The sequence below is a fragment of the Oncorhynchus nerka genome, linkage group LG10 (assembly GCF_034236695.1).
Source record: "Oncorhynchus nerka isolate Pitt River linkage group LG10, Oner_Uvic_2.0, whole genome shotgun sequence".
NCBI lineage: Eukaryota > Metazoa > Chordata > Actinopteri > Salmoniformes > Salmonidae > Oncorhynchus > Oncorhynchus nerka.
The window spans coordinates 11,302,623-11,328,002 of NC_088405.1; the positions used below are offsets into that span (position 1 = coordinate 11,302,623).

At 47.8% G+C, this 25,380-nt stretch overlaps 1 protein-coding gene across 2 annotated transcripts in view; it reads right to left on the reverse strand.

Moving 5' to 3' along the window:
* LOC115117144 (homeobox protein Meis1) overlaps window positions 1-25,380 on the reverse strand; it is a 213,816-nt gene that overhangs the window by 157,913 nt on the left and 30,523 nt on the right. For both annotated transcript variants that reach the window (XM_065023006.1, XM_065023005.1), the window contains exon 7: window positions 16,870-16,981. In XM_065023006.1, the coding sequence (XP_064879078.1) occupies window positions 16,870-16,981 (112 nt within the window). The remainder of the gene's footprint in view (window positions 1-16,869; window positions 16,982-25,380) is intronic.

Here is a 25,380-nt window from a genome sequence, read left to right on the forward strand (position 1 = left end):
CCATCTGATGAGGAAACTATATTAGCACCATCTGATGAGGAAACTATATTAGCACCATCTGATGAGGAAACTATAGCAGCACCATCTGATGAGGAAACTATAGCAGCACCATCTGATGAGGAAACTATATTAGCACCATCTGATGAGGAAACTATATTAGCACCATCTGATGAGGAAACTAAAGCAGCACCATCTGATGAGGAAACTATATTAGCATCATCTGATGAGGAAACTATATTAGCACCATCTGATGAGGAAACTATATTAGCATCATCTGATGAGGAAACTATATTAGCACCATCTGATGAGGAAACTATATTAGCACCATCTGATGAGGAAACTATATTAGCACCATCTGATGAGGAAACTATATTAGCATCATCTGATGGGAAACTATTTTGATCTGGAATAGATGCTGCACTTATTACCAATAAACAACACAAAGTAGAATACTGTGGCTCCCACCACACCACACGCTCCCACCACATCACACCACACGCTCCCACCACACCACACGCTCCCACCACACCACACGCTCCCACCACATCACACCACTCGCTCCCACCACACCACACGCTCCCACCACATCACACCACACGCTCCCACCACACCACACGCTCCCACCACATCACACCACTCGCTCCCACCACACCACACGCTCCCACCACATCACACCACACGCTCCCACCACATCACACCACACGCTCCCACCACACCACACGCTCCCACCACACCACGCGCTCCCACCACACCACTCGCTCCCACCACACCACACGCTCCCACCACACCACACGCTCCCACCACACCACACCACACGCTCCCACCACACCACGCGCTCCCACCACACCACTCGCTCCCACCACACCACACGCTCCCACCACACCACTCGCTCCCACCACACCACACGCTCCCACCACACCACTCGCTCCCACCACACCACACGCTCCCACCACACCACACGCTCCCACCACACCACACGCTCCCACCACACCACGCGCTCCCACCCCACCACGCGCTCCCACCACACCACACTCTCCCATCGCACCACACTCTCCCACCGCACCACACACTCCCACCACACGCTTCCACCACGCGCTCCCACCCCACCACGCGCTCCCACCCCACCACGCGCTCCCACCACACCACACTCTCCCATCGCACCACACTCTCCCACCGCACCACACACTCCCACCACACACTCCCACCACACGCTTCCACCACACGCTCCCACCACACCACACGCTCCCACCACACCACACGCTCCCACCACACCACACTCTCCCACCACACCACACTCTCCCACCACACCACACTCTCCCACCACACCACACTCTCCCACCACACCACACTCTCCCACCACACCACACTCTCCCACCACACCACACTCTCCCACCACACCACACGCTCCCACCGCACCACACACTCCCACCACACGCTCCCACCACACACTCCCACCACACCACACTCTCCCACCGCACCACACACTCCCACCACACGCTTCCACCACACGCTCCCACCACACACTCCCACCACACCACACGCTCCCACCACACACTCCCACCACACCACACGCTCCCACCACACCACACGCTCCCACACGCACATCTGCACACAGAATCGCTACGCAAATGTAGCGAGAAATGCAAGAGAGGCTACAGAAATAAACGGTGTTTTACACCTGCATTTGGAGCTGACAGTCATTCATATTAGCAGCCAATAGCAGCCGGGGAAGCCCTTCAACCTCACAAATCAAACGGCCACCACGTTACATCTTCATCCTCACAAATCAAACGGACAGATATACGTTACATCTTCATCCTCACAAATCAAACTGCCAGATATACGTTACATCTTCATCCAATAATATTGAAGGCAGTGTGATGTTACAGCTGCCGATCGTTAGACATACAGCCAGCAACCACCCAAACTTGACGAAACAGGAAAATGCTCCATGAAAACAGGCAGGTAGATGAGTCAGTAGTAGATATCAGTGTTTTATAAGGATGATACATGTAGCTGTACTCTGTTTGAGCTGGTTCAGACAGGCACAACTGGAAGAAACGAAACAAGGTATTTCCGACCACTAACCTGGATTTACCCGCCGAGCCCAATGCTGATGACTGGTCATCGGTCAACAATCAAGACTAGTAACCGAAAGGTTGCAAGTTCAAATCCCCGGCTGACAAGGTACAAATCTGTCGTTCTGCCCCTGAACAGGCAGTTAACCCACTGTTCCTAGGCTGTCATTGAAAATAAGAATTTGTTCTTAACTGACTTGCCTAGTTAAATAAAGGTAAAAATTTTAAAAAATTAAAGACGCACAACTTTTAGGTTCTGAAGCATAGGCAAAGGGGATGTTCTCTGCACTGGTAGAGCCCTGCCCTGTCCTGTCCTGTCCTGCCCTGTCCTGTCCTGTCATGTCCTGCCCTGTCCTATCCTGTCCTGTCCTGCCCTGCCCTATCCTGTCCTGCCCTGTCCTGCCCTGCCCTGCCCTGCCCTGTCCTATCCTGTCCTGCCCTGTCCTGCCCTGTCCCTGTCCTGCCCTGCCCTGTCCTGTCCTGTCCTGCCCTGTCCTGTCTGTCCTATCCTGTCCTGCCCTGCCCTGTCCTATCCTGTCCTGCCCTGTCCTGTCCTATCCTGTCCTGTCCTGTCCTGCCCTGTCCTGTCCTATCCTGTCCTGTCCTGTCCTGTCCTGTTCTATCCTGTCCTATCCTGTCCTATCCTGTCCTGTCCTATCCTATCCTGTCCTATCCTGTCCTGTCCTATCCTGTCCTGCCCTGCCCTGCCCTGTCCTGTCCTATCCTGTCCTATCCTATCATGTCCTGTTCTATCCTGTCCTGTCCTGTCCTATCCTGTCCTATCCTGTCCTGTTCTATCCTGTCCTGTCCTATCCTGTCCTGTCCTATCATGTCCTGCCCTGTCCTATCCTATCATATCCTGTCCTATCCTGTCCTATCCTGTCCTATCCTATCCTATCCTGTCCTGTACTATCCTACCCAGTCCTGTACTATCCTATCCTGTCCTATCCTGTCCTGTCCTATCCTGTCCTATCCTGTCCTGTCCTATCCTGTCCTATCCTGTCCTATCCTATCCTGTCCTATCCTGTCCTATCCTGTCCTGTCCTATCCTATCCTGTCCTATCCTGTCCTATCCTATCCTGTCCTGGCTTGTCTAGAGACTATAGTCATTTTTTCTCCAACCTAACAACACTTCACTATAGCACTTATCACTGATAACGTCTCTCTCACTCTCACTCTCACTGTCTCTCTCACTCACTCACTCACTCACTCACTCACTCACTCACTCACTCACTCACTCACTCACTCACTCACTCTGTCTCTCTTCATTCTCTTTCCAGTTTCAAAATGCTTTCACAGCATCACTCTGAGATCATGTCGTCTCTCTCTCTTTCTCCCCCTCCCTCTCCCCCTTCTCCCACTCTCCAGCTCTATTAAAGGGTAACACACACACACACACACACACACACACACACACACACACACACACACACACACACACACACACAGGGTAACAGGAGCCCTATGGTACTATATCAAAAGCCACACACCTTTTATCATCTCAGTCTCCCACTATAACCAGATTACACTGCAAACTGGACACCAGTAAAACCATTACACTGACTCCTGCTTAACCACGTCTACACAACATCCGCACAACACACAAAAACACCTACACACACACACACATTTCCTAGCAGCTGGTTTCTCTGGTCAATGTCCTGTATAATCTTCCTGGTTTGTTACTTAAACACTAGGACTTTTGACTTGATGAACACAGACAGTTGAATGGGTCAGATGTGACCACAGAATGGCAGACCAAAGCTCTCTGTCTCTCTCCCTCCCTCTCTCACAGTGGAGTTGTGTTGGCAGAGACTGCTACAAGTTAAAGGCCTTCTAGAGAGGCACTCACAAATGTAAACACACACACAGATACACACACAGATACACACACAGACACAGCTACATGCACAGACAAACACACAGATACACACACAGATACACACACAGACACAGCTACATGCACAGACAAACACACAGAGTGTTTATAAGTGAGAAAACTACTCTCTTTCAGTCTGCTGGACAATCGGTCCAATTAATCGGTTTGACTTTGAGGGCCACGTGAAGCGAACTGATTGGTCTCTGGGCTCACTGCCGAATGCTGATTGGCTGACGTGCCTGTCTGCACGGCTGTCTGCCCACCCTGGACCTGGACACTGGCCAATGAGAACACAGAGAGCAAGAGGTTGACCTTGACTGAGGGCTGTGAGGTCACCAGGGGCTGATGGAGGGATGGAGGGACGATAACCGCAGTCGCTCTCTCCATCCTGATCAATGGAACAAAATAATGATCCACCCACCCCACCATTGAGCAGAGAGGAGAGAGCTCTGTTTACTGTTCAGTATTCAGTATTCAGTATTCAGTGTTTACTGTTTACTGTTCAGTGTTTACTGTTCTGTGTTTACTGTTTACTTTTCAGTGTTTACTGTTTACTGTTCAGTGTTTACTGTTTACTTTTCAGTGTTTACTGTTTACTGTTCAGTGTTTACTGTTTACTTTTCAGTGTTTACTGTTTACTGTTCAGTGTTTACTGTTTACTTTTCAGTGTTTACTGTTTACTGTTCAGTGTTTACTGTTTACTGTTCAGTGTTTACTGTTTACTGTTCAGTGTTTAGTGTTTACTGTTCAGTGTTTAGTGTTTACTGTTCAGTGTTTACTGTTCAGTGTTCAGTGTTTAATGTTCAGTGTTTACTGTTCAGTGTTTACTGTTCAGTGTTCAGTGTTTAATGTTCAGTGTTTACTGTTCAGTGTTTACTGTTCGGTGTTTACTGTTCAGTGTTTAGTGTTCAGTGTTTTCAGTGTTTAGTGTTTACTTTTCAGTGTTTACTGTTCAGTGTTTACTGTTTACTGTTCAGTGTTTACTGTTTACTGTTCAGTGTTTACTGTTTACTGTTCAGTGTTTACTGTTCAGTGTTTACTGTTCAGTGTTTACTGTTCAGTGTGTACTGTTCAGTGTGTACTGTTCAGTGTTTACTGTTCAGTGTTTACTGTTTACTGTTCAGTGTTTACTGTTTACTGTTCAGTGTGTACTGTTCAGTGTTTACTGTTCAGTGTTTACTGTTCAGTGTTTCACGTTCAGTGTTTACTGTTTACTATTCAGTCTTCAGTATTCAGTGTTTAGTGTTCAGTGTTCAGTGTTTACTGTTCAGTGTTCAGTGTTCAGTGTTTACTGTTTACTATTCAGTGTTCAGTATTCAGTGTTTAGTGTTTACTGTTCAGTGTTTAGTGTTTAGTGTTCAGTGTTTACTGTTCAGTGTTTAGTGTTCAGTGTTCAGTGTTTACTGTTCAGTGTTCAGTGTTCAGTGTTTACTGTTTACTATTCAGTGTTCAGTATTCAGTGTTTAGTGTTTACTGTTCAGTGTTTAGTGTTCAGTGTTCAGTGTTTACTGTTCAGTGTTCAGTGTTTAGTGTTCAGTGTTTACTGTTCAGTGTTCAGTGTTTACTGTTCAGTGTTTACTGTTCAGTGTTCAGTGTTTACTGTTCAGTGTTCAGTGTTCAGTGTTTAGTGTTTACTGTTCAGTGTTTACTGTTCAGTGTTCAGTGTTTAGTGTTTAGTATTTAGTGTTTAGTGTTTACTGTTCAGTGTTTACTGTTCAGTGTTTACTGTTCAGTGTTTACTGATCAGTGTTCAGTGTTTACTGTTCAGTGTTTACTGTTCAGTGTTTACTGTTCAGTGTTTACTGTTCAGTGTTCAGTGTTTACTATTCAGTGATCAGTGTTTACTGTTCAGTGTTCAGTGTTTAGTGTTTAGTGTCCAGTGTTTAGTGTCCAGTGTTTAGTGATCAGTGTTTACTGTTCAGTGTTCAGTGTTTACTGTTCAGTGTTTAGTGTTTAGTGTTTAGTGTCCAGTGTTTAGTGATCAGTGTTTACTGTTCAGTGTTCAGTGTTTACTGTTCAGTGTTCAGTGTTCAGTGTTCAGTGTTTAGTGTTTAGTGTTTAGTGTCCAGTGTTTAGTGTTTAGTGTTTAGTGTCCAGTGTTTAGTGTTTAGTGTTCAGTGTCCAGTGTTTAGTGTTTAGTGTTTACTGTTCACTAAAGTGAGCACAGAAACCATCAGTCAACAGATGTTCAGAGGAGTCTAGAGATTTCAAGTGAAAAATGTGGAACATGGCTTAAACTGGACTAAAAGCACAAACGCACACACAGCACCACATCCCTACGGCAGATCTAGTCTATAATCTAGAATATGTAGGCTGTCGTTTGTTCTTCCTCAGAGTGTAAATGTATTCAGACAATAACACAAATCCCTACTGCAGATCTAGTCTATAATCTAGAATATGTAGGCTGTCGTTTGTTCTTCCTCAGAGTGTAAATGTATTCAGACAATAACACAAATCCCTACTGCAGATCTAGTCTATAATCTAGAATATGTAGGCTGTCGTTTGTTCTTCCTCAGAGTGTAAATGTATTCAGACATTAACACAAATCCCTACGGCAGATCTAGTCTAGAATCTAGAATCTGTAGGCTGCCACTTGTTCTTCCTCAGAGTGTAAATGTATTCAGACAATAACACAAATCCCTATGGCAGATCTAGTCTATAATCTAGAATATGTAGGCTGCTGTTTGTTCTTCCTCAGAGTGTAAATGTATTCAGACAATAACACAAATCCTACCGGGACACTATTTGACTTGGCCCACTCACTGTATATCTGTTTATCTACTCTGCTCTGAACAAGTAGTCCTGGGGTGCCCAAAAATGGCACCCTATTCCCTTTATAGTGCACTACTTTTGACCAGAGCCCTATGGGATTCCCTACGGACACTGGTCAAAAGTAGTGCACTAGCCCACTAAGTGTTATAGTTTAATAGGTCAGTTAGCCATTTTTGGGCTCCTTCACTCCTAGGTTGTTTTGTTTATTTAATACTAGCTGTCAGTTAGTTAGCATAGCTAGCTACCTCTCTGTGGCTCCTTCACTCCTAGCCCACTAAGTGTTATAGTTTAATACTAGTTGTCAGTTAGTTAGCATAGCTAGCTACCTCTCTGTGTCTCCTTCACTCCTAGCCCACTAAGTGTTATAGTTTAATACTAGCTGTCAGTTAGTTAGCATAGCTAGCTACCTCTCTGTGGCTCCTTCACTCCTAGCCCACTAATAAGTGTTTTTGTTTATTTAATACTAGCTGTCAGTTAGTTAGCATAGCTAGCTACCTCTCTGTGGCTCCTTCACTCCTAGCCCACTAAGTGTTATAGTTTAATACTCGTTGTCAGTTAGTTAGCATAGCTAGCTACCTCTCTGTGGCTCCTTCACTCCTAGCCCACTAAGTGTTATAGTTTAATACTCGTTGTCAGTTAGTTAGCATAGCTAGCTACCTCTCTGTGGCTCCTTCACTCCTAGCCCACTAAGTGTTATAGTTTAATACTAGTTGTCAGTTAGTTAGCATAGCTAGCTACCTCTCTGTGGCTCCTTCCCTCCTAGTCCCCTTAGTGTTTTTGTTTATTTAATACTAGTTGTCAGTTAGTTAGCATAGCTAGCTACCTCTCTGTGTCTCCTTCACTCCTAGCCCACTAAGTGTTATAGTTTAATACTAGCTGTCAGTTAGTTAGCATAGCTAGCTACCTCTCTGTGGCTCCTTCCCTCCTAGTCCCCTTAGTGTTTTTGTTTATTTAATCCACCACCTGGGCGTTTGAGTGGCCAAGAGACTGTCCGTACCAATCCACACAGACCACTGCTGGAACTCAATACCCAGGGAACAGAGACTGAACAGTATCAGACAGGGACGGAAACCTGTCCTCTACGTAGACCACAACTATTGACTACTACCCCATAGGGCTCTGGTCGAAGGTAGTGCACTATATAGGGAATAGGGCTCTGGTCGAAGGTAGTGCACTACATAGGGAATAGGGCTCTGGTCGAAGGTAGTGCACTATATAGGGAATAGGGCCCTGGTCGAAGGTAGGGCACTCTATAGGGAATAGGGCCCTGGTCAAAGGTAGTGCACTATATAGGGAATAGGGCCCTGGTCTAAGATAGTGCCCTATATAGGGAATAGAGCTCTGGTCGAAGGTAGTGCACTATATAGGGTATAAGGCCCTGGTCTAAAGTAGTGCACTATATAGGGTATAGGGCTCTGGTCGAAGGTAGTGCCCTATATAGGGAATAGGGCCCTGCTCTAAAGTAGTGCACTATATAGGGAATAGGGTGCCATTTGGAACACACAGTGACTGACTCCTCTACTGAGGACGAAGAGACTAACGATCTGTTCGTCTTCTCGTTTTCTGCACCCTCTGAGTCTGCCAAAGTGGGATCCAAGACACAATACCACACAGCCCCCCCCGAGAGCTGCTGCCCTTCAGAAACACAGGGCCAGCGCATATAAACCCCTCCAAACAGTACCACTAATAGCTAGAGCCTAATTGACCATACAGCCTCCTCTGAGATCTGACTCTGCTCCGGTTTGTTTCTGTGTACTGTAGAGTGACCATCCTTCAGAGAAAGAAAGAAAGAGAGAGAGAGAGAGTGAGCGAGAGAGAGAGAGTGAGCGAGAGAGAGAGAGAGAGTGAGCGAGAGAGAGAGAGTGAGCGAGAGAGAGAGAGAGAATGAGCGAGAGAGAGAGAGAGAGAGTGAGTGAGAGAGAGAGAGTGAGCGCGAGAGAGAGAGAGAGAGAGAGAAAAAAAAGAGAGAGATGTTTTTGCCATTTTTCCTTCAGGGAGGAAGACACCCAGGGCTGATATAATGACATGTGTGAGACAAATGTGATCCTCCCTCGTTTCTGGTTAGGAATGGAATCCAGAGCTGGAAAACACCATGTGGTTGAAGATCAACAACATGCTAACAGAGTGCTAACATAATGCTATCAGAATGCTAACAGAATGCTAACAGAATGCTAACATATAACTATCATTATTGGGTAGATAATAATATGAGTCATAGTATTGGTATTATTGTTACTGGTTATAATCCCACACTATGGGCTGTTTCACCAGACATGGTGGGGTGAGAGAGAGAGGAGGAGGCTTAAATGACAAATACCTACAATGGTTATGTGGTACTATTTTAACACATTATAATGATGTTGGCTTAACATACTTCCTAAGTGTAACAACAGCACAGCATAGCTAAAATGTCAACTTAATTGGCAGATAAATACAATTGGTTATATGTAACAGCTGATGGTAAACCCTTGGTTAGCCACCCTAGGATCCAGCCGGCCAGAGGAGAGCATGTTTTTGGGACATAAGTCTCACTAAGGAAGAGGCTTGGAGCATCTAGAGTTTAGCTTCTACTAATTTAAATTATAGAGGGCACTATAGCTTCCACTAGTTTAAAGGCAAGAGCCTGTCACAGCTTCTCTATGCTGGAGAGAGGATGGAGAGAGAGGAAGGATGGATTAAAAGATGCAGAGAATGAAGAGACAGAGAGAGAGAGACAGAGAGAGAGACAGAGAGAGAGAGAGACAGAGAGACAAAGAGAGAGAGAGACAGAGAGACAGAAAGAGGGAAAGAGAGAGAGCGAGAGACAGAGAGAGAGAGAGAGAGAGAGAGAGAGAGAGAGAGAGAAGGGATAGCAGTGTTTATTAGCTGTGCAGGCAGGCGGAGGGGAGGCAGTGAGGGGAGACTGAGAGACTGGCTGTGTTATATTAGGGGTGAAAGCAAGTGGAAGAGCAGCGCCCATATAGAAAGGTCAGTGAGGAAGCAATCTGAGACAGACAGGAGGAGAGAGAGGAAGAGGGGGAGAGAGGAAGAGGGGGAGACAGAGGGATCAGGAGAGAGAGGAAGAGGAGGAGAGAGAGGGACCGGGAGAGAGAGAAAGAGGAGGAGAGAGAGGGATCGGGAGAGAGAGAAAGAGGAGGAGAGAGCAACCAGGAGAGAGAGAAGGAGGAGGAGAGAGAGGGACTGGGAGAGAGAGAAAGAGGAGGAGAGAGCAACCAGGAGAGAGAGAAGGAGGAGGAGAGAGAGGGATCAGGAGAGAGAGAAAGAGGAGGAGAGAGCAACCAGGAGAGAGAGAAGGAGGAGGAGAGAGAGGGATCGGGAGAGAGAGAAAGAGGAGGAGAGAGAGGGACTGGGAGAGAGAGAAAGAGGAGGAGAGAGAGGGACTGGGAGAGAGAGAAAGAGGCAGGCAGGAGAGGGAGAGAGAATTTGATAAAGAGAGAGAGAGAGACTGGGTGGGTGGAAGACAAGAAAGGAAGGGAGCAGGGGGAGGAGAAATGAGAGGATGAAAGCAAGAGAGAGAGAAAGGTAAGGAAAGGAAACATATAGCTGAGAGTAACAGAGTGAGTGGGAGCAGGGTGCTTTTCACAGAAAATATCATAATAAACTTATTGGGATTATAAACTACCACCGGCATTTACATTTGTGTCATCGTCCACAATGAATAGATACACACATACCCTCTCCCTCTATCTCACACACATAAACACACACACACACAAACTATTTTTATCTCACTCCTATTTTATCCTCTGATGAACAACAAAACAAGCAAAATCCTACAGGGGGGAAAGAGATAAAGAGAGAGAGAGAGAGACAGAGACAGAGAGACAGAGAGACAGAGACAGAGACAGAGACAGAGAGAGAGACAGAGACAGACAGAGAGACAGAGAGAGAGAGAGACAGAGAGAGACAGAGAGAGACAGAGAGACAGAGAGAAACACAGAGAGAGAGAGAGAGAGAGAGAGAGAGAGAGAGAGAGAGAGAGAGAGTGGATGAAGTCGAGAAAAAGAGAGAGATACAGAGAAAGAGAAGAAGAGAAGAAGAGGAGGAGTGCCCAATATTAGGAGCCGGTCCTATAATTGGAAGTATGTGAAAAATGAAGTGTCAGTTTGGTCAATAAAGGTCAAGGGTCAGAGAAGCTGGAGCACAGAATGTGCTCATTAGAGCCACCAATCAGATCGCGCTTGGCCGCCCAGACCATTAGTCATCACAGAAAAGAAGGGGGTAGTCACACACCACGCCATCTCTCTCTCTTTATCCAGTCCTACTCTCTCTCTCTCTCTCTCTCTCTCTCTTTATCCAGTCTCTCTCTCTCTCTCTCTCTCTCTCTCTCTCTCTCTCTCTCTCTCTCTCTCTCTCTCTCTCTCTCTCTATCCAGTCCTTCTCTCTGTCTCTCTCTCTCTCTTTATCCATTCCTACTCTCTCTCTCTCTCTTTCTCTCCCTTTATCCATTCCAACTCTCTTTCTTTCTTTATCCATTCCTAATGTCTCTCTCTATCCATTCATACTCTCTCTTTCTATCTCCCCCCACTGTCTTTCTCTCTCTCTCTTGCTCTCACTCTCTCGACATCATCCTCTATCTCTTCCTCATCTTCATTCATTCTCTCTCTCTCCTGATCCTTCTCCTCCCTCATCTTCCTTCTCGTCGTTCTTACACTCCTCCCCTTCTTTTTCACCTCTTCATCTTCCTCTCTTTTCCTATACTTCTCCCTCCTCTCCCCCTTCTCTCTCCTCTCCCTCCTCTCCTTCCTCTCTTTTCCTATACTTCTCCCTCCTCTCCCTCCTCCCTCCTCTCTCTCTCTCCCTCCTCTCTTTTCCTAACTTCTCCCTCCTCTCCTTCCTCTCTCTCCTCTCCCTCCTCTCCTTCCTCTCTTTTCCTATACATCTCCCTCCTCTCCCTCCTCTCCTTTCCTATACTTCTCCATCCTCTCCCTCCTCTCTCTCCTCTCCCTCCTCTCCTTCCTCTCTTTTCCTATACTTCTCCCTCCTCTCCTTCCTCTCTCTCCTCTCCCTCCTCTCCCAAACATAGAAAAAGAGTGAGCTCTATTTGTCTCTCTCTCCTGCTACTATAGACTGCTGCTCAGCGGTGTGGAAGGTAAAGTGCTCCTTCTCTCTGTTCATCACCCAGCTCTACTCTACCTCTCTCTGTTCCATCACCCAGCTCTACTCTACCTCTCTCTCTGTTCATCACCCAGCTCTACTCTACCTCTCTCTGTTCCATCACCCAGCTCTACCTCTCTCTGTTCCATCACCCAGCTTGCTCTACCCTGCCTCTCTCTGCCTGCTGGGCACTGGCTCTGCAAACAACCCTCACACACAGGAGCACACACACTCAAACTGCTAGTCTGCAAACAACCCTCACACACAGGAGCACACAGACTCAAACTGCTAGTCTGCAAACAACCCTCACACACAGGAGCACACAGACTCAAACTGCTAGTCTCAACATCATAGTCCTCAATAATACATGAAGTTGCTTTTTTGCAGAAACCACCTAATCTCTCTCTCTCACCCCACCAGACCTCCTCCTCTCTCTCTCCCTCACCCCACCAGACCTCCTCCTCCTCTCTCACCCCACCAGACCTCCTCCTCTCTCTCTCACCCCACCAGACCTCCTCCTCTCTCTCTCCCTCACCCCACCAGACCTCCTCCTCTCTCTCTCCCTCACCCCACCAGACCTCCTCCTCTCTCTCTCCCTCACCCCACCAGACCTCCTCCTCTCTCTCTCTCTCACCCCACCAGACCTCCTCCTCTCTCTCTCTCTCTCTCACCCCACCAGACCTCCTCCTCTCTCTCTCTCTCTCTCACCCCACCAGACCTCTTCCTCTCTCTCTCACCCCACCAGACCTCCTCCTCTCTCTCTCTCTCACCCCACCAGACCTCCTCCTCTCTCTCCCTCACCCCACCAGACCTCCTCCTCTCTATCTCTCTCCCTCACCCCACCAGACCTCCTCCTCTCTATCTCTCCCCTCACCCCACCAGACCTCCTCCTCTCTATCTCTCTCCCTCACCCCACCAGACCTCCTCCTCTCTCTCTCACCCCACCAGACCTCCTCCTCTCTCTCTCCCCTCACCCCACCAGACCTCCTCCTCTCTCTCTCTCTCCCTCACCCCACCAGACCTCCTCCTCTCTCTCTCTCTCTCTCTCTCACCCCACCAGACCTCCTCCTCTCTCTCCCTCACCCCACCAGACCTCCTCCTCTCTCTCTCTCTCACCCCACCAGACCTCCTCCTCTCTCTCTCTCCCCCCCACCAGACCTCCTCTCTCTCTCTCTCTCTCCCACCCCACCAGACCTTCTCTCTCTCTCTCTCCCACCCTCACCTCACCAGACCTCCTCCTCTCTCTCCCACCCCACCAGACCTCCTCCTCTCTCTCTCTCTCTCACCCCACCAGACCTCCTCTCTCTCTCTCTCACCCCACCAGACCTCCTCCTCTCTCTCCCACCCCACCAGACCTTCTCCCTCTCTCTCTCTCACCCCACCAGACCTTCTCTCTCTCTCCCACCCTCACCTCACCAGACCCACCCCACCAGACCTCCTCCTCTCTCTCCCACCCCACCAGACCTTCTCTCTCTCTCCCACCCCACCAGACCTTCTCTCTCTCTCCCACCCCACCAGACCTCCTCTCTCTCTCTCTCCCCACCCCACCAGACCTCCTCTCTCTCTCTCCCACCCTCACCCCACCAGACCTTCTCTCTCTCTCTCTCCCACCCTCACCCCACCAGACCTCTCTCTCCCACCCTCACCCCACCAGACCTTCTCTCTCTCTCTCTCTCTCTCTCTCTCTCTCTCTCTCTCTCTCTCTCTCTCTCTCTCTCTCTCTCTCTCTCTCTCTCTCTCTCTCTCTCTCTCTCTCTCTCTCTCTCTCTCTCTCTCTCTCACCCCAGACCTTCTCTCTCTCTCTCCCACCCCACCAGACCTTCTCTATCTCTCTCTCTCTCTCTCTCTCTCTCCACCAGACCTCCTCTCTCTCTCTCTCTCTCTCCCACCCCACCAGACCTTCTCTCTCTCTCTCTCCCACCCTCACCTCACCAGACCTCCTCCTCTCTCTCCCACCCCACCAGACCTCCTCCTCTCTCTCTCTCTCCCCCCACCAGACCTCCTCCTCTCTCTCTCACCCCACCAGACCTCCTCCTCTCTCTCCCACCCCACCAGACCTTCTCTCTCTCTCTCTCTCTCTCTCACCCCACCAGACCTTCTCTCTCTCTCCCACCCTCACCTCACCAGACCCACCCCACCAGACCTCCTCCTCTCTCTCCCACCCCACCAGAACTTCTCTCTCTCCCACCCCACCAGACCTTCTCTCTCTCTCTCACCCCACCAGACCCCTCTCTCTCCCCACCCCACCAGACCTTCTCTCTCTCTCCCACCCCACCAGACCCCCTCTCTCTCTCCCCACCCTCACCCCACCAGACCTCTCTCTCCCACCCTCACCCCACCAGACCTTCTCTCTCTCTCTCTCACCCCACCAGACCTTCTCTCTCTCTCTCCCACCCCACCAGACCTTCTCTCTCTCTCTCCCCCACCCTCACCCCACCAGACCTTCTCTCTCTCTCTCTCTCTCCACCCTCACCCCACCAGACCTCCTCTCTCTCTCTCTCTCTCACCCCCACCAGACCTCCTCTCTCTCTCTCTCTCTCACCCCACCAGACCTTCTCTCTCTCTCTCCACCCTCACCTCACCAGACCTTCTCTCTCTCTCTCTCTCTCTCTCCCACCCTCACCCCACCAGACCTTCTCGCTCTCTCTCTCTCTCTCACCCCACCAGACCTCCTCTCTCTCTCTCTCTCTCTCTCTCTCACCCCACCAGACCTTCTCTCTCTCTCTCTCTCCCACCCTCACCCCACCAGACCTCCTCCTCTCCCCCTCTCTCTCTCTCACCCCACCAGACCTCCTCCTCTCTCTCTCTCTCTCACCCCACCAGACCTCCTCCTCTCTCTCCCACCTCACCAGACCTTCTCTCTCTCTCTCTCCCTCCCTCACCTCACCAGACCCACTCCACCAGTAAGATACCACCTATTGCCTGAGTTGATTCAAGTGGATTCAAGGCAAATCTCGGCCAGTCACAGACATACTACTACCCCAATTATATATTAGTAGTATTATTATTAGCATTATTATTAACATTTCTTTATTATTAGCATTATTATTATTAGCATTAGCATGATTAGTATTAGCATTATTAGCATTGGCATTATTAGTGTTATTAGTACTCATCTACAATATGGCTCCAACTTGTTCCAACTGATGTTCCAACTGATGACTTGTATGTAATATATCCACATTACAGAATACTACTGGTAGGATTTTATACTCAGACTGCACATCCACTACTCACTAGCCTATTATATGTTAGTGGTTGAGTGCTACACAATGCTGGTGGATGAGGTGAGGATTCCCCCTTTCTTTGTCAAGCTCTGCATGAATCCAACCAATCAACCAATCAACCAATCAATTAATCAACCAACCGATCACCCAATCAACCAATCAATTAATCAACCAACCAATAAACCAATCAATTAATCAACCAACCAATCAAGCATTCAATCAATCAACCAATCAACCAATCAATCAACCAATCAATCAATCAATCAATCAACCAATCAACCAATCAATCAACCAATCAATCAACCATTCAATCAACCAATCAATCAACCAATCAATCAACCAATCAATCAACCAATCAACCAATCAATTAATCAACCAACCGATCACCCAATCAACCAATCAATTAATCAACCAACCAATAAACCAATCAATTAATCAACCAACCAATCAAGCATTCAATCAACCAACCAATCAACCAATCAATCAACAATCAATCAACCAATCAATTAATCAACCAACCAATCACCCAATCAACCAATCAATTAACCAATCAATTAATCAACCAACCAATCAACCAATCAATTAATCAACCCATCAACAAATCAACCAATCAATCAACCAATCAATTAATCAACCAATCAATCAACCAACCAACCAATCAACCAATCAATCAATCAACCAATCAATCAACCAATCATCAATCAACCAACCAATCAACCAATCAATTAATCAACCAACCAATCACCCAATCAAACAATCAATCAACCAACCAATCAATTAATCAACCAATCAACCAATCAATTAATCAACCAACCAATCACCCAATCAACCAATCAATCAACCAACCAATCAATTAATCAATCAACCAATCAACCAAGTATCACTTCTACTTCAGCATGTGTCCCAGTTTTGTCCATTGATGACTTGCATGTAATCCATTCATATGACAGAATACTACCCATAGTGCATTGTGTACAGACTGCACATACACTGTCCATTCCACATACTATTAATAAAGCTAACAAAATGTAGCTATTCAGCCGTCACTGTGGAGTTTGTAGAAATCTGCAAAAGAGCGTCCCGTGTGTCTTACCCTGTTCTCTGCTGTTGTCCCCGCTGTGTCTTACCCTGTTGTCCCGTGTGTCTTACCCTGTTGTCCCCGCTGTGTCCCCGCTGTGTCTTACCCTGTTGTCCCGTGTGTCTTACCCTGTTGTCCCGTGTGTCTTACCCTGTTGTCCCGTGTGTCTTACCCTGTTGTCCCGTGTGTCTTACCCTGTTGTCCCGTGTGTCTTACCCTGTTGTCCCGTGTCCCGTGTGTCTTACCCTGTTGTCCCGTGTGTCTTACCCTGTTGTCCCGTGTCCCGTGTGTCTTACCCTGTTGTCCCGTGTACCTTACCCTGTTCTCTGCTGTTGTCCCGTGTGTCTTACCCTGTTGTCCCGTGTGTCTTACCCTGTTGTCCCGTGTGTCTTACCCTGTTGTCCCGTGTGCCTTACCCTGTTGTCCCATGTGTCTTACCCTGTTGTCCCGTGTGTCTTACCCTGTTGTCCCGTGTGTCTTACCCTGTTGTCCCGTGTCCCGTGTGTCTTACCCTGTTGTCCCATGTGTCTTACCCTGTTGTCCCGTGTGTCTTACCCTGTTGTCCCGTGTGTCTTACCCTGTTCTCTGCTGTTGTCCCGTGTGTCTTACCCTGTTCTCTGCTGTTGTCCCGTGTGTCTTACCCTGTTGTCCCGTGTGTCTTACCCTGTTCTCTGCTGTTGTCCCGTGTGTCTTACCCTGTTCTCTGCTGTTGTCCCCGCTGTGTGATGTGTGTCTTACCCTGTTCGCTGCTGTTGTCCCCGCTGTGTGATGTGTGTCCCCCGCTTGACGGACCAGGTGTGCCTCCGGAGCGCGTGGATGCTGTGTCATCGTGTTCTCTGTTCCAGGAAGTCTACGAGATGAGAGGAGGAGAGGACAGTCAGTCTACAGGGTAGTCTAGAAGTCTCTAAGTCTACAGGACACTCTACTACTGTACACACAGTCTACAGGACTGTCTATATGACAGTCTACAGGACAGTCTATATGCCAGTCTCCAGGACTGTCTATATGCCAGTCTACAGGACAGTCTATATGCCAGTCTACAGGACAGTCTACAGGACAGTCTATATCCCAGTCTAATGATGTCATAAGGTGAATGCACAATCTACAGGACAGTCTACTGGATAAGAGTCTGCTAAATGACTTAAATGTAAATGTAATGATGTCAGTCTGAATGCCAGTCTACATGCCAGTTGTAAGTCGCTCTGGATAAGAGCGTCTGCTAAATGACTTAAATGTAAATGTAAATGTAATGGAACAGTCTATATGCCAGTCTACATGCCAGTCTACAGGACTGTATATATGCCAGTCTACAGGACAATCTACAGGACAGTCTATATTCCAGTCTACAGGACAGTCTACAGGACAGTCTATATGCCAGTCTACAGGACAGTCTATATGCCAGTCTACAGGACAGTCTACAGGACAGTCCATATGCCAGTCTACAGGACAGTCCATATGCCAGTCTACAGGACAGTCTACAGGACAGTCTATATGCCAGTCTACAGGACAGTCTACAGGACAGTCTATATGCCAGTCTACAGGATTGTCTATAGGACAGTCTATATGCCAGTCTACAGGACAGTCTATATGCCAGTCTACAGGACAGTCTATATGCCAGTCTACAGGACAGTCTATATGCCAGTCTACAGGACAGGCTATATGCCAGTCTACAGGATTGTCTATAGGACAGTCTCCAGGACAATCTATATGCCAGTCTACAGGACAGTCTACGGGGCAGTCTACAGGACTGTCTATATGCCAGTCTACAGGACAGGCTATATGCCAGTCTACAGGATTGTCTATAGGACAGTCTCCAAGACAATCTATATGCCAGTCTACAGGACAGTCTACGGGGCAGTCTACAGGACTGTCTATATGGCAGTCTACAGGATTGTCTATAGGACAGTCTCCAGGACAATCTATATGCCAGTCTACAGGACAGTCTACGGGGCAGTCTACAGGACAGTCTATGCCAGGACAGTCTACAGGACAGTCTATATGCCAGTCTACAGGGCAGTCCATATGCCAGTCGACAGGACAGTCTACAGGACAGTCTACACGGCATACATACTATTTTAGTTTGCCCATTATAGGCCATCACTGCCTACATGTTGCTGAAACAAAATACAAGACAGCTACAACCCAAGAACCAAACCAGAGCCTACAAGTGATGTCATCCTAGTACACCAGACCCCAGAGAGAACGAGAGAGAGAGAGAGAGAAGAAAACAAATAAGAAGTAGCATATTACCACAGAGAGAGATGTCGTAGTCCAACTATGCAACAGATGTGATAAAACACCTCGTACTTCTCTGCCTTCCAAACCAGAGTGAACTAAGTGGGAGATGACGAGAGACAGAGATGTAGAGAGCTACCCAGGAGACTCACATGTTTTATACCTGTATGTGTGAATGTGTGTGTGTGTGTGTGTGTGTGTGTGTGTGTGTGTGTGTGTGTGTGTGTGTGTGTGAGTGTGTGTGTGTGTGTCAGCTGTGTCCTGCTGTACAGTGTGTGTGTGTGCAAGTGTGTGGTGTGTCAGACAGGAGGTGTGTGTGTGTGAACACAGTGTGTGTGTGCATGTGCTGCGGAACACACACCTTTATCCTCCTGTCTCCACCACTTGTTTCCTACGCACACACACACGCACGCACACACACACACACACACACACATCACACACACAGTCACACACACACACACAGTCACACACAGTCACACACACACTCACACACAGAAACCGTCCCCATGGCGAGAAGACCCAGTATACAATAAAACCCAAAACAGATGTCCCCTCTTATCTCCCTGTGCCTCCGAAAAGCAACATTAGCCCTACACACACACACACACACACGCACACACACAGAAAGGAAAAAGGAACCATAGTGTGTCATCAGACGGTGTGTGTTGTTTACATGTGATCGTCCTCGTACCTGTGTATCTCTGTCTGTGGGATCGTCCTCACACGTATCTGTGTATCTCTGTCTGTGGGATCGTCCTCACACGTATCTGTGTATCTCTGTCTGTGGGATGTTCCTTTGGTTTATGAAATCCAGATGTTGTTACTGTAGATATTTAATTCTAGATGTTACTGTAGATATTTAATTCCAGATGTTGTTACTGTAAATATTTAATTCTAGATGTTGTTACTGTAGATATTTAATTCTAGATGTTGTTACTGTAGATAATTAATTATATATGTTGTTACTGTAGATATTTAATTATATATGTTGTTACTGTAGATATTTAATTCTAGATGTTGTTACTGTAGATAATTAATTGTATATGTTGTTACTGTAGATATTTAATTCCAGATGTTGTTACTGTAGATATTTAATTCTAGATGTTGTTACTGTAGATATTTAATTCTAGATGTTGTTACTGTAGATATTTAATTGCATATGTTGTTACTGTAGATATTTAATTCCATATGTTGTTACTGTAGATATTTAATTCCAGATGTTGTTACTGTAGATATTTAATTATAGATGTTGTTACTGTAGATATTTAATTCCAGATGTTGTTACTGTAGATATTTAATTCCATATGTTGTTACTGTAGATATTTAATTCTATATGTTGTTACTGTAGATATTTAATTCTAGATGTTGTTACTGTAGATATTTAAATCTATATGTTGTTACTGTAGATATTTAATTCTATATGATGTTACTGTAGATATTTAATTCTATATGTTGTTACTGTAGATATTTAATTCCAGATGTTGTTACTGTAGATATTTCATTATAGATGTTGTTACTGTAGATATTTAATTATAGATGTTGTTACTGTAGATATTTAATTATAGATGTTGTTACTGTATATATTTAAATCTAGATGTTGTTACTGTAGATATTTAAACCTAGATCTTGGTACTGTAGATATTTAATTCCAGATGTTGATACTGAATATATTTAAAATCTAGATGTTGGTAATGTAGATATTTAAATCTAGATGTTGTTACTGTAGATATTTAATTCTAGATGTTGTTACTGTAGATATTTAATTCTAGATGTTGTTACTGTAGATATTTAATTATATATGTTGGTAATGTATATATTTAAATCTATATGTTGTTACTGTAGATATTTAATTCTAGATGTTGTTACTGTAGATATTTAATTCTAGATGTTGTTACTGTAGATATTTAATTCTAGATGTTGTTACTGTAGATATTTAATTCTATATGATGTTACTGTAGATATTTAATTCTATATGTTGTTACTGTAGATATGTCATTATAGATGTTGTTACCATAGTTATTTAAAATCTAGATGTTGTTACTGTATATATTTAAAATCTAGATGTTGGTAATGTAGATGTTTAATGCTAGATGTCGTTACTGTAGATATTTAAATCTAGATGTTGTTACTGTAGATATTTAAAATATAGATGTTGGTACTGTAGATATTTAATTCTAGATGTTGTTAGTATAGATAATTAGCTCATTTAGATGTTAAATTAGAGGCAGCAGAGCTATTCAACGGAGTAAAAAAAGACAGTAAAATAAACCACTATTTTCAATTGGGATATTTTTCTATATGTTACCATACAGAGAAAAAAGTATGAAGCAAGTGAGCGATTACAGAATAATATTGCAAATAAAATATGCAAAACTGCAAAACACAGGGCTGCAACAGAGTGCAGACGAAATACTGTTAAAGAACTGAATTCTAAAGTTCAGTCAGCAAATGATCATCAGACATGTTCTATTATGGAACCTTCTATGTTCTATTATGGAACCTTCTATGTTCTCAGTACTATGAATTCACAGATCGTTTTATTCTTTCTCCTGGTCTCTCCACCTCTCTGTCTTTCTCCTGGTCTCCCCACCTCTCTGTCTTTCTCCTGGTCTCTCCACCTCTCTGTCTTTCTCCTGGTCTCTCCACCTCTCTGTCTTTCTCCTGGTCTCTCCACCTCTCTGTCTTTCTCCTGGTCTCTCCACCTCTCTGTCTTTCTCCTGGTCTCTCCACCTCTCTGTCTTTCTCCTGGTCTCTCCACCTCTCTGTCTTTCTCCTGGTCTCTCCACCTCTCTGTCTTTCTCCTGGTCTCTCTCCTGGTCTCTCCACCTCTCTGTCTTTCTCCTGGTCTCTCCACCTCTGTCTTTCTCCTGGTCTCTCCACCTCTCTGTCTTTCTCCTGGTCTCTCCACCTCTCTGTCTTTCTCCTGGTCTCTCCACCTCTCTGTCTTTCTCCTGGTCTCTCCACCTCTCTGTCTTTCTCCTGGTCTCTCCACCTCTCTGTCTTTCTCCTGGTCTTTCTCCTGGTCTCTCCACCTCTCTGTCTTTCTCCTGGTCTCTCCACCTCTCTGTCTTTCTCCTGGTCTCTCCACCTCTCTGTCTTTCTCCTGGTCTCTCCACCTCTCTGTCTTTCTCCTGGTCTCTCCACCTCTCTGTCTTTCTCCTGGTCTCTCCACCTCTCTGTCTTTCTCCTGGTCTCTCCACCTCTCTGTCTTTCTCCTGGTCTCTCCACCTCTGTCTTTCTCCTGGTCTCTCCACCTCTCTGTCTTTCTTCTGGTCTCTCTACCTCTCTGTCTTTCTCCTGGTCTCCCCACCTCTCTGTCCTTCTCCTAGTCTTTCTCCTTGTCTCTCCACCTCTCTGTCTTTCTCCTGGTCTCTCCACCTCTCTGTCTTTCTCCTGGTCTCTCCACCTCTCTGTCTTTCTCCTGGTCTCTCCACCTCTCTGTCTTTCTCCTGGTCTCTCCACCTCTCTGTCTTTCTCCTGGTCTCTCTACCTCTCTGTCTTTCTCCTGGTCTCTCCACCTCTCTGTCTTTCTCCTGGTCTCTCCACCTCTCTGTCTTTCTCCTGGTCTCTCCACCTCTCTGTCTTTCTCCTGGTCTCTCCACCTCTCTGTCTTTCTCCTGGTCTCTCCACCTCTCTGTCTTTCTCCTGGTCTCTCCACCTCTCTGTCTTTCTCCTGGTCTCTCCACCTCTCTGTCTTTCTCCTGGTCTCTCCACCTCTCTGTCTTTCTCCTGGTCTCTCCACCTCTCTGTCTTTCTCCTGGTCTCTCCACCTCTCTGTCCTTCTCCTGGTCTCTCCACCTCTCTGTCCTTCTCCTTGTCTCTCCACCTCTGTTTTTCTCCTGGTCTCTCCACCTCTCTGTCTTTCTCCTGGTCTCTCCACCTCTCCCTGGTCTCTCCACCTCTCTGTCTTTCTTACCTGGTCTCTCTACCTCTCTGTCTTTCTCCTGGTCTCCCCACCTCTCTGTCCTTCTCCTAGTCTTTCTCCTTGTCTCTCCACCTCTCTGTCTTTCTCCTCCTCTCCACCTCTGTCTATCCCTGGTCTCTCCACCTCTCTGTCTGTCCTTCTCCTGGTCTTTCTCCTGGTCTCTCCACCTCTCTGTCTTTCTCCTGGTCTTTCTCCACCCACCTCTGTCTTTCTCCTGGTCTCTCCACCTCTCTGTCTTTCTCCTGGTCTTTCTCCACCTCTCTGTCTTTCTCCTGGTCTCTCCACCTCTCTGTCTTTCTCCTTGTCTCTCCACCTCTGTCTTTCTCCCATGGCCTTGTAAATCCACCTCTCCCTCCCTATATCTATCCCTCCCAGAATCTGTGTGAGAGAGAAGAGAGCCTACCTGAAACACATGCTCGGAGTGCTATCCCAGCAAACTAGTCTCTCTACCCATCTCTGTCTTTCTCCTGGTCTCCCTCCTCCTACCTATCCCTGTCCCTTCTCCTATCTCTCCACCCTCCCTGTCTTTCCCTCTCCTGGTCCCTCTCCACCTCTCTCCCTTTCCCATATCCCTCTCCCTCCACCTCCCTCTCCTCCTACCTACCTACCTCCCTCTCCCTCCTACCTACCTCTCCCTCTCCTCCCTCCTACCTACATATCCCTCCCTCCCTACCTACCTATCCCTCCCTCCCTCCTGTCTTTCTCCTGGTCTATCCCTCTCCTGGTCTCTCCACCTCTCTCTCCTGGTCTCTCCTCCTCCTGGTCTCTCCACCTCTATCTTTCTCCTGGTCTCTCCTGCCTCCTCCCTGTCCTTCCATCTCCCTCCCTACCTACCTCTCCCTCCCTCCTGCCTACCTCTGTCCTTCTCCCTCCCCTACCTCTCTCCACCTCTCTCCCTCCTTCCTATCCTTGTCCCTCTCCACCTACCTCCTGTCCCTCTCCTCCCTACCTCCCATGCCAGCCATTGTAAATATACCTACCTACCTACCTCCTAAAACCTACCTATCCCTCTCCCTCCCTACCTACATATCCCTACCTACCTACCTATCCCTCTCCTCCCTACCTACTACCCTCTCCCTCCCTAGAGAGAGGTATACCCTGACCCATCCATGATCCAACATCCCAGAATGCTGTGTGAGAGAGAGATCCCTCTCCCTCCCTACCTGAAACACCATGCTCCCTCTCCTCCCTGCCTAATCCCTCTCCCTCCCTAAAACCCAGCAAACTAGAGGATTTACCTCCTACCACCTCTCCCTACCAGCTCTCCCTCCCTACCTACCTACTATCCCTCTCCCTCCCTACCTACCTACCTATCCCTCTCCCCTCCCTACCTACCCTCTCCCTCCCCCTCCCTCCCTACCTACCCCTACCTACCTATCCCTCTCCCTCCCTACCTACATATCCATCCCCTCCTCCTCCCTCCTACCTACCTACCCTATCCTACCTACCTATCCCTCCCTCCCTACCTATCCCTCTCCTCCTCCTACCTACCTATCCCTCTCCCTCCCTACCTACATATCCCTCTCCCTCCCTCCCTACCTACCTATCCCTCTCCCTCCCTACCTACATATCCCTCTCCCTCCCTACCTACCTACCTATCCCTCTCCCTCCCTACCTACCTATCCCTCTCCTCCCTACCCTACCTACCTATCCCCTCCCTACCTCCCCTCTCCCTCCCTACCCCTACCTATCCCTCCCTCCCCCTACCTACCTATCCATCCCTCCTACCTATCCCTACCCCTATATCCCTCTCCCTCCCTACCTACCTACCTATCCCTCTCCCTCCCTACCTACCCATCCCTCTCCCTCCCTACCTACCTATCCCTCTCCCTCCCTACCTACCCATCCATCTCCCTCCCTACCTACCTATCCCTCTCCCTCCCTACCTACCTATCCCTCTCCCTCCCTACCTACCTACCTACCTACCTACCCTACCTACCTACCTATCCCTCTCCCTCCCTACCTACCTATCCCTCTCCCTCCCTACCTACCCATCCCTCCCTCCTACCTACCTATCCCTCTCCCTCCCTACCTACCTATCCCCCCCCTCCCCTACCCCCTCTCCTCCCTACCTACCTACCTCATCCCCCTCTCCCCTACCTACCTCCCTCCCTCCCTCCCTACCTACCTATCCCTCTCCCTCCCTACCTACCTATCCCTCTCCCTCCCTACCTACATATCCCTCTCCCTACCTACCTATCCCTCTCCTCCTACCTACCTATCCCTCTCCCTACCTACCTATCCATCTCCTCCCTACCTACCTATCCCTCTCCCTCCCTACCTACCTATCCCTCCCTCCTATCCCTCTCCCCTACCTACCCCATCTCCCTCCCTACCTCTCCATCTCCCTCCTACCTACCTATCCCTCTCCCTACCTACCTATCCCTCTCCCTCTCCTACCTCCCTCTCCTCTCCTACCTCCCCTCTCTCTCCCTCCCTCTCTCTCCTCTCCCCTATCCCTCCCTCTCCCTCTCCTACCTATCCTCTCCCTCTCTCTCTCTCTCTCCCTCCTATCCTCTCTCTCTCCCTCTCTCCCTCTCTCTCTCTACCTCATATCCCTCTCTCTCCTACCTACCTCTCTCCCTCTCTCTCTCCTCCCTCTCCCCTCCCTCCCTACCTATCCCTCCCTCTCCTCTCTCCCTAACTACCCTATCCCTCTCTCCCCTCTTTCCCTCCCTCCCTCTCCCTCCCTCTACTCCCTCTCTCTCCCTCTCTCTCTCCCTAACTACCTATCCCTCTCTCTCTCTCCCTAACTACCTATCCCTCTCTCTCTCTTTCTTCCCTCTCCTCTCTCTCCCCTCTCTCCTCTCTCCCTACCTACCTATCCCTCTCCCTCGCTCTCTTTCACCCCCTCTCTCTCTCTCCCTCTCTCTCTCTCTCACACCCCCTCTCTCTCTCTCCCCCTCTCTCTCTCTCTCCCTACCTACCCTATCCCTCTCCCTCACTCTCTTTCACCCCCTCTCTCTCTCTCCTCTCTCTCTCTCTCTTTCACCCCTCTCTCTCTCCCTAACTACCTATCCCTCTCTCTCTTCACCCCCTCTCTCTCTCTCTCCCCCTCTCTCTCTCTCCCTACCTACCTATCCCTC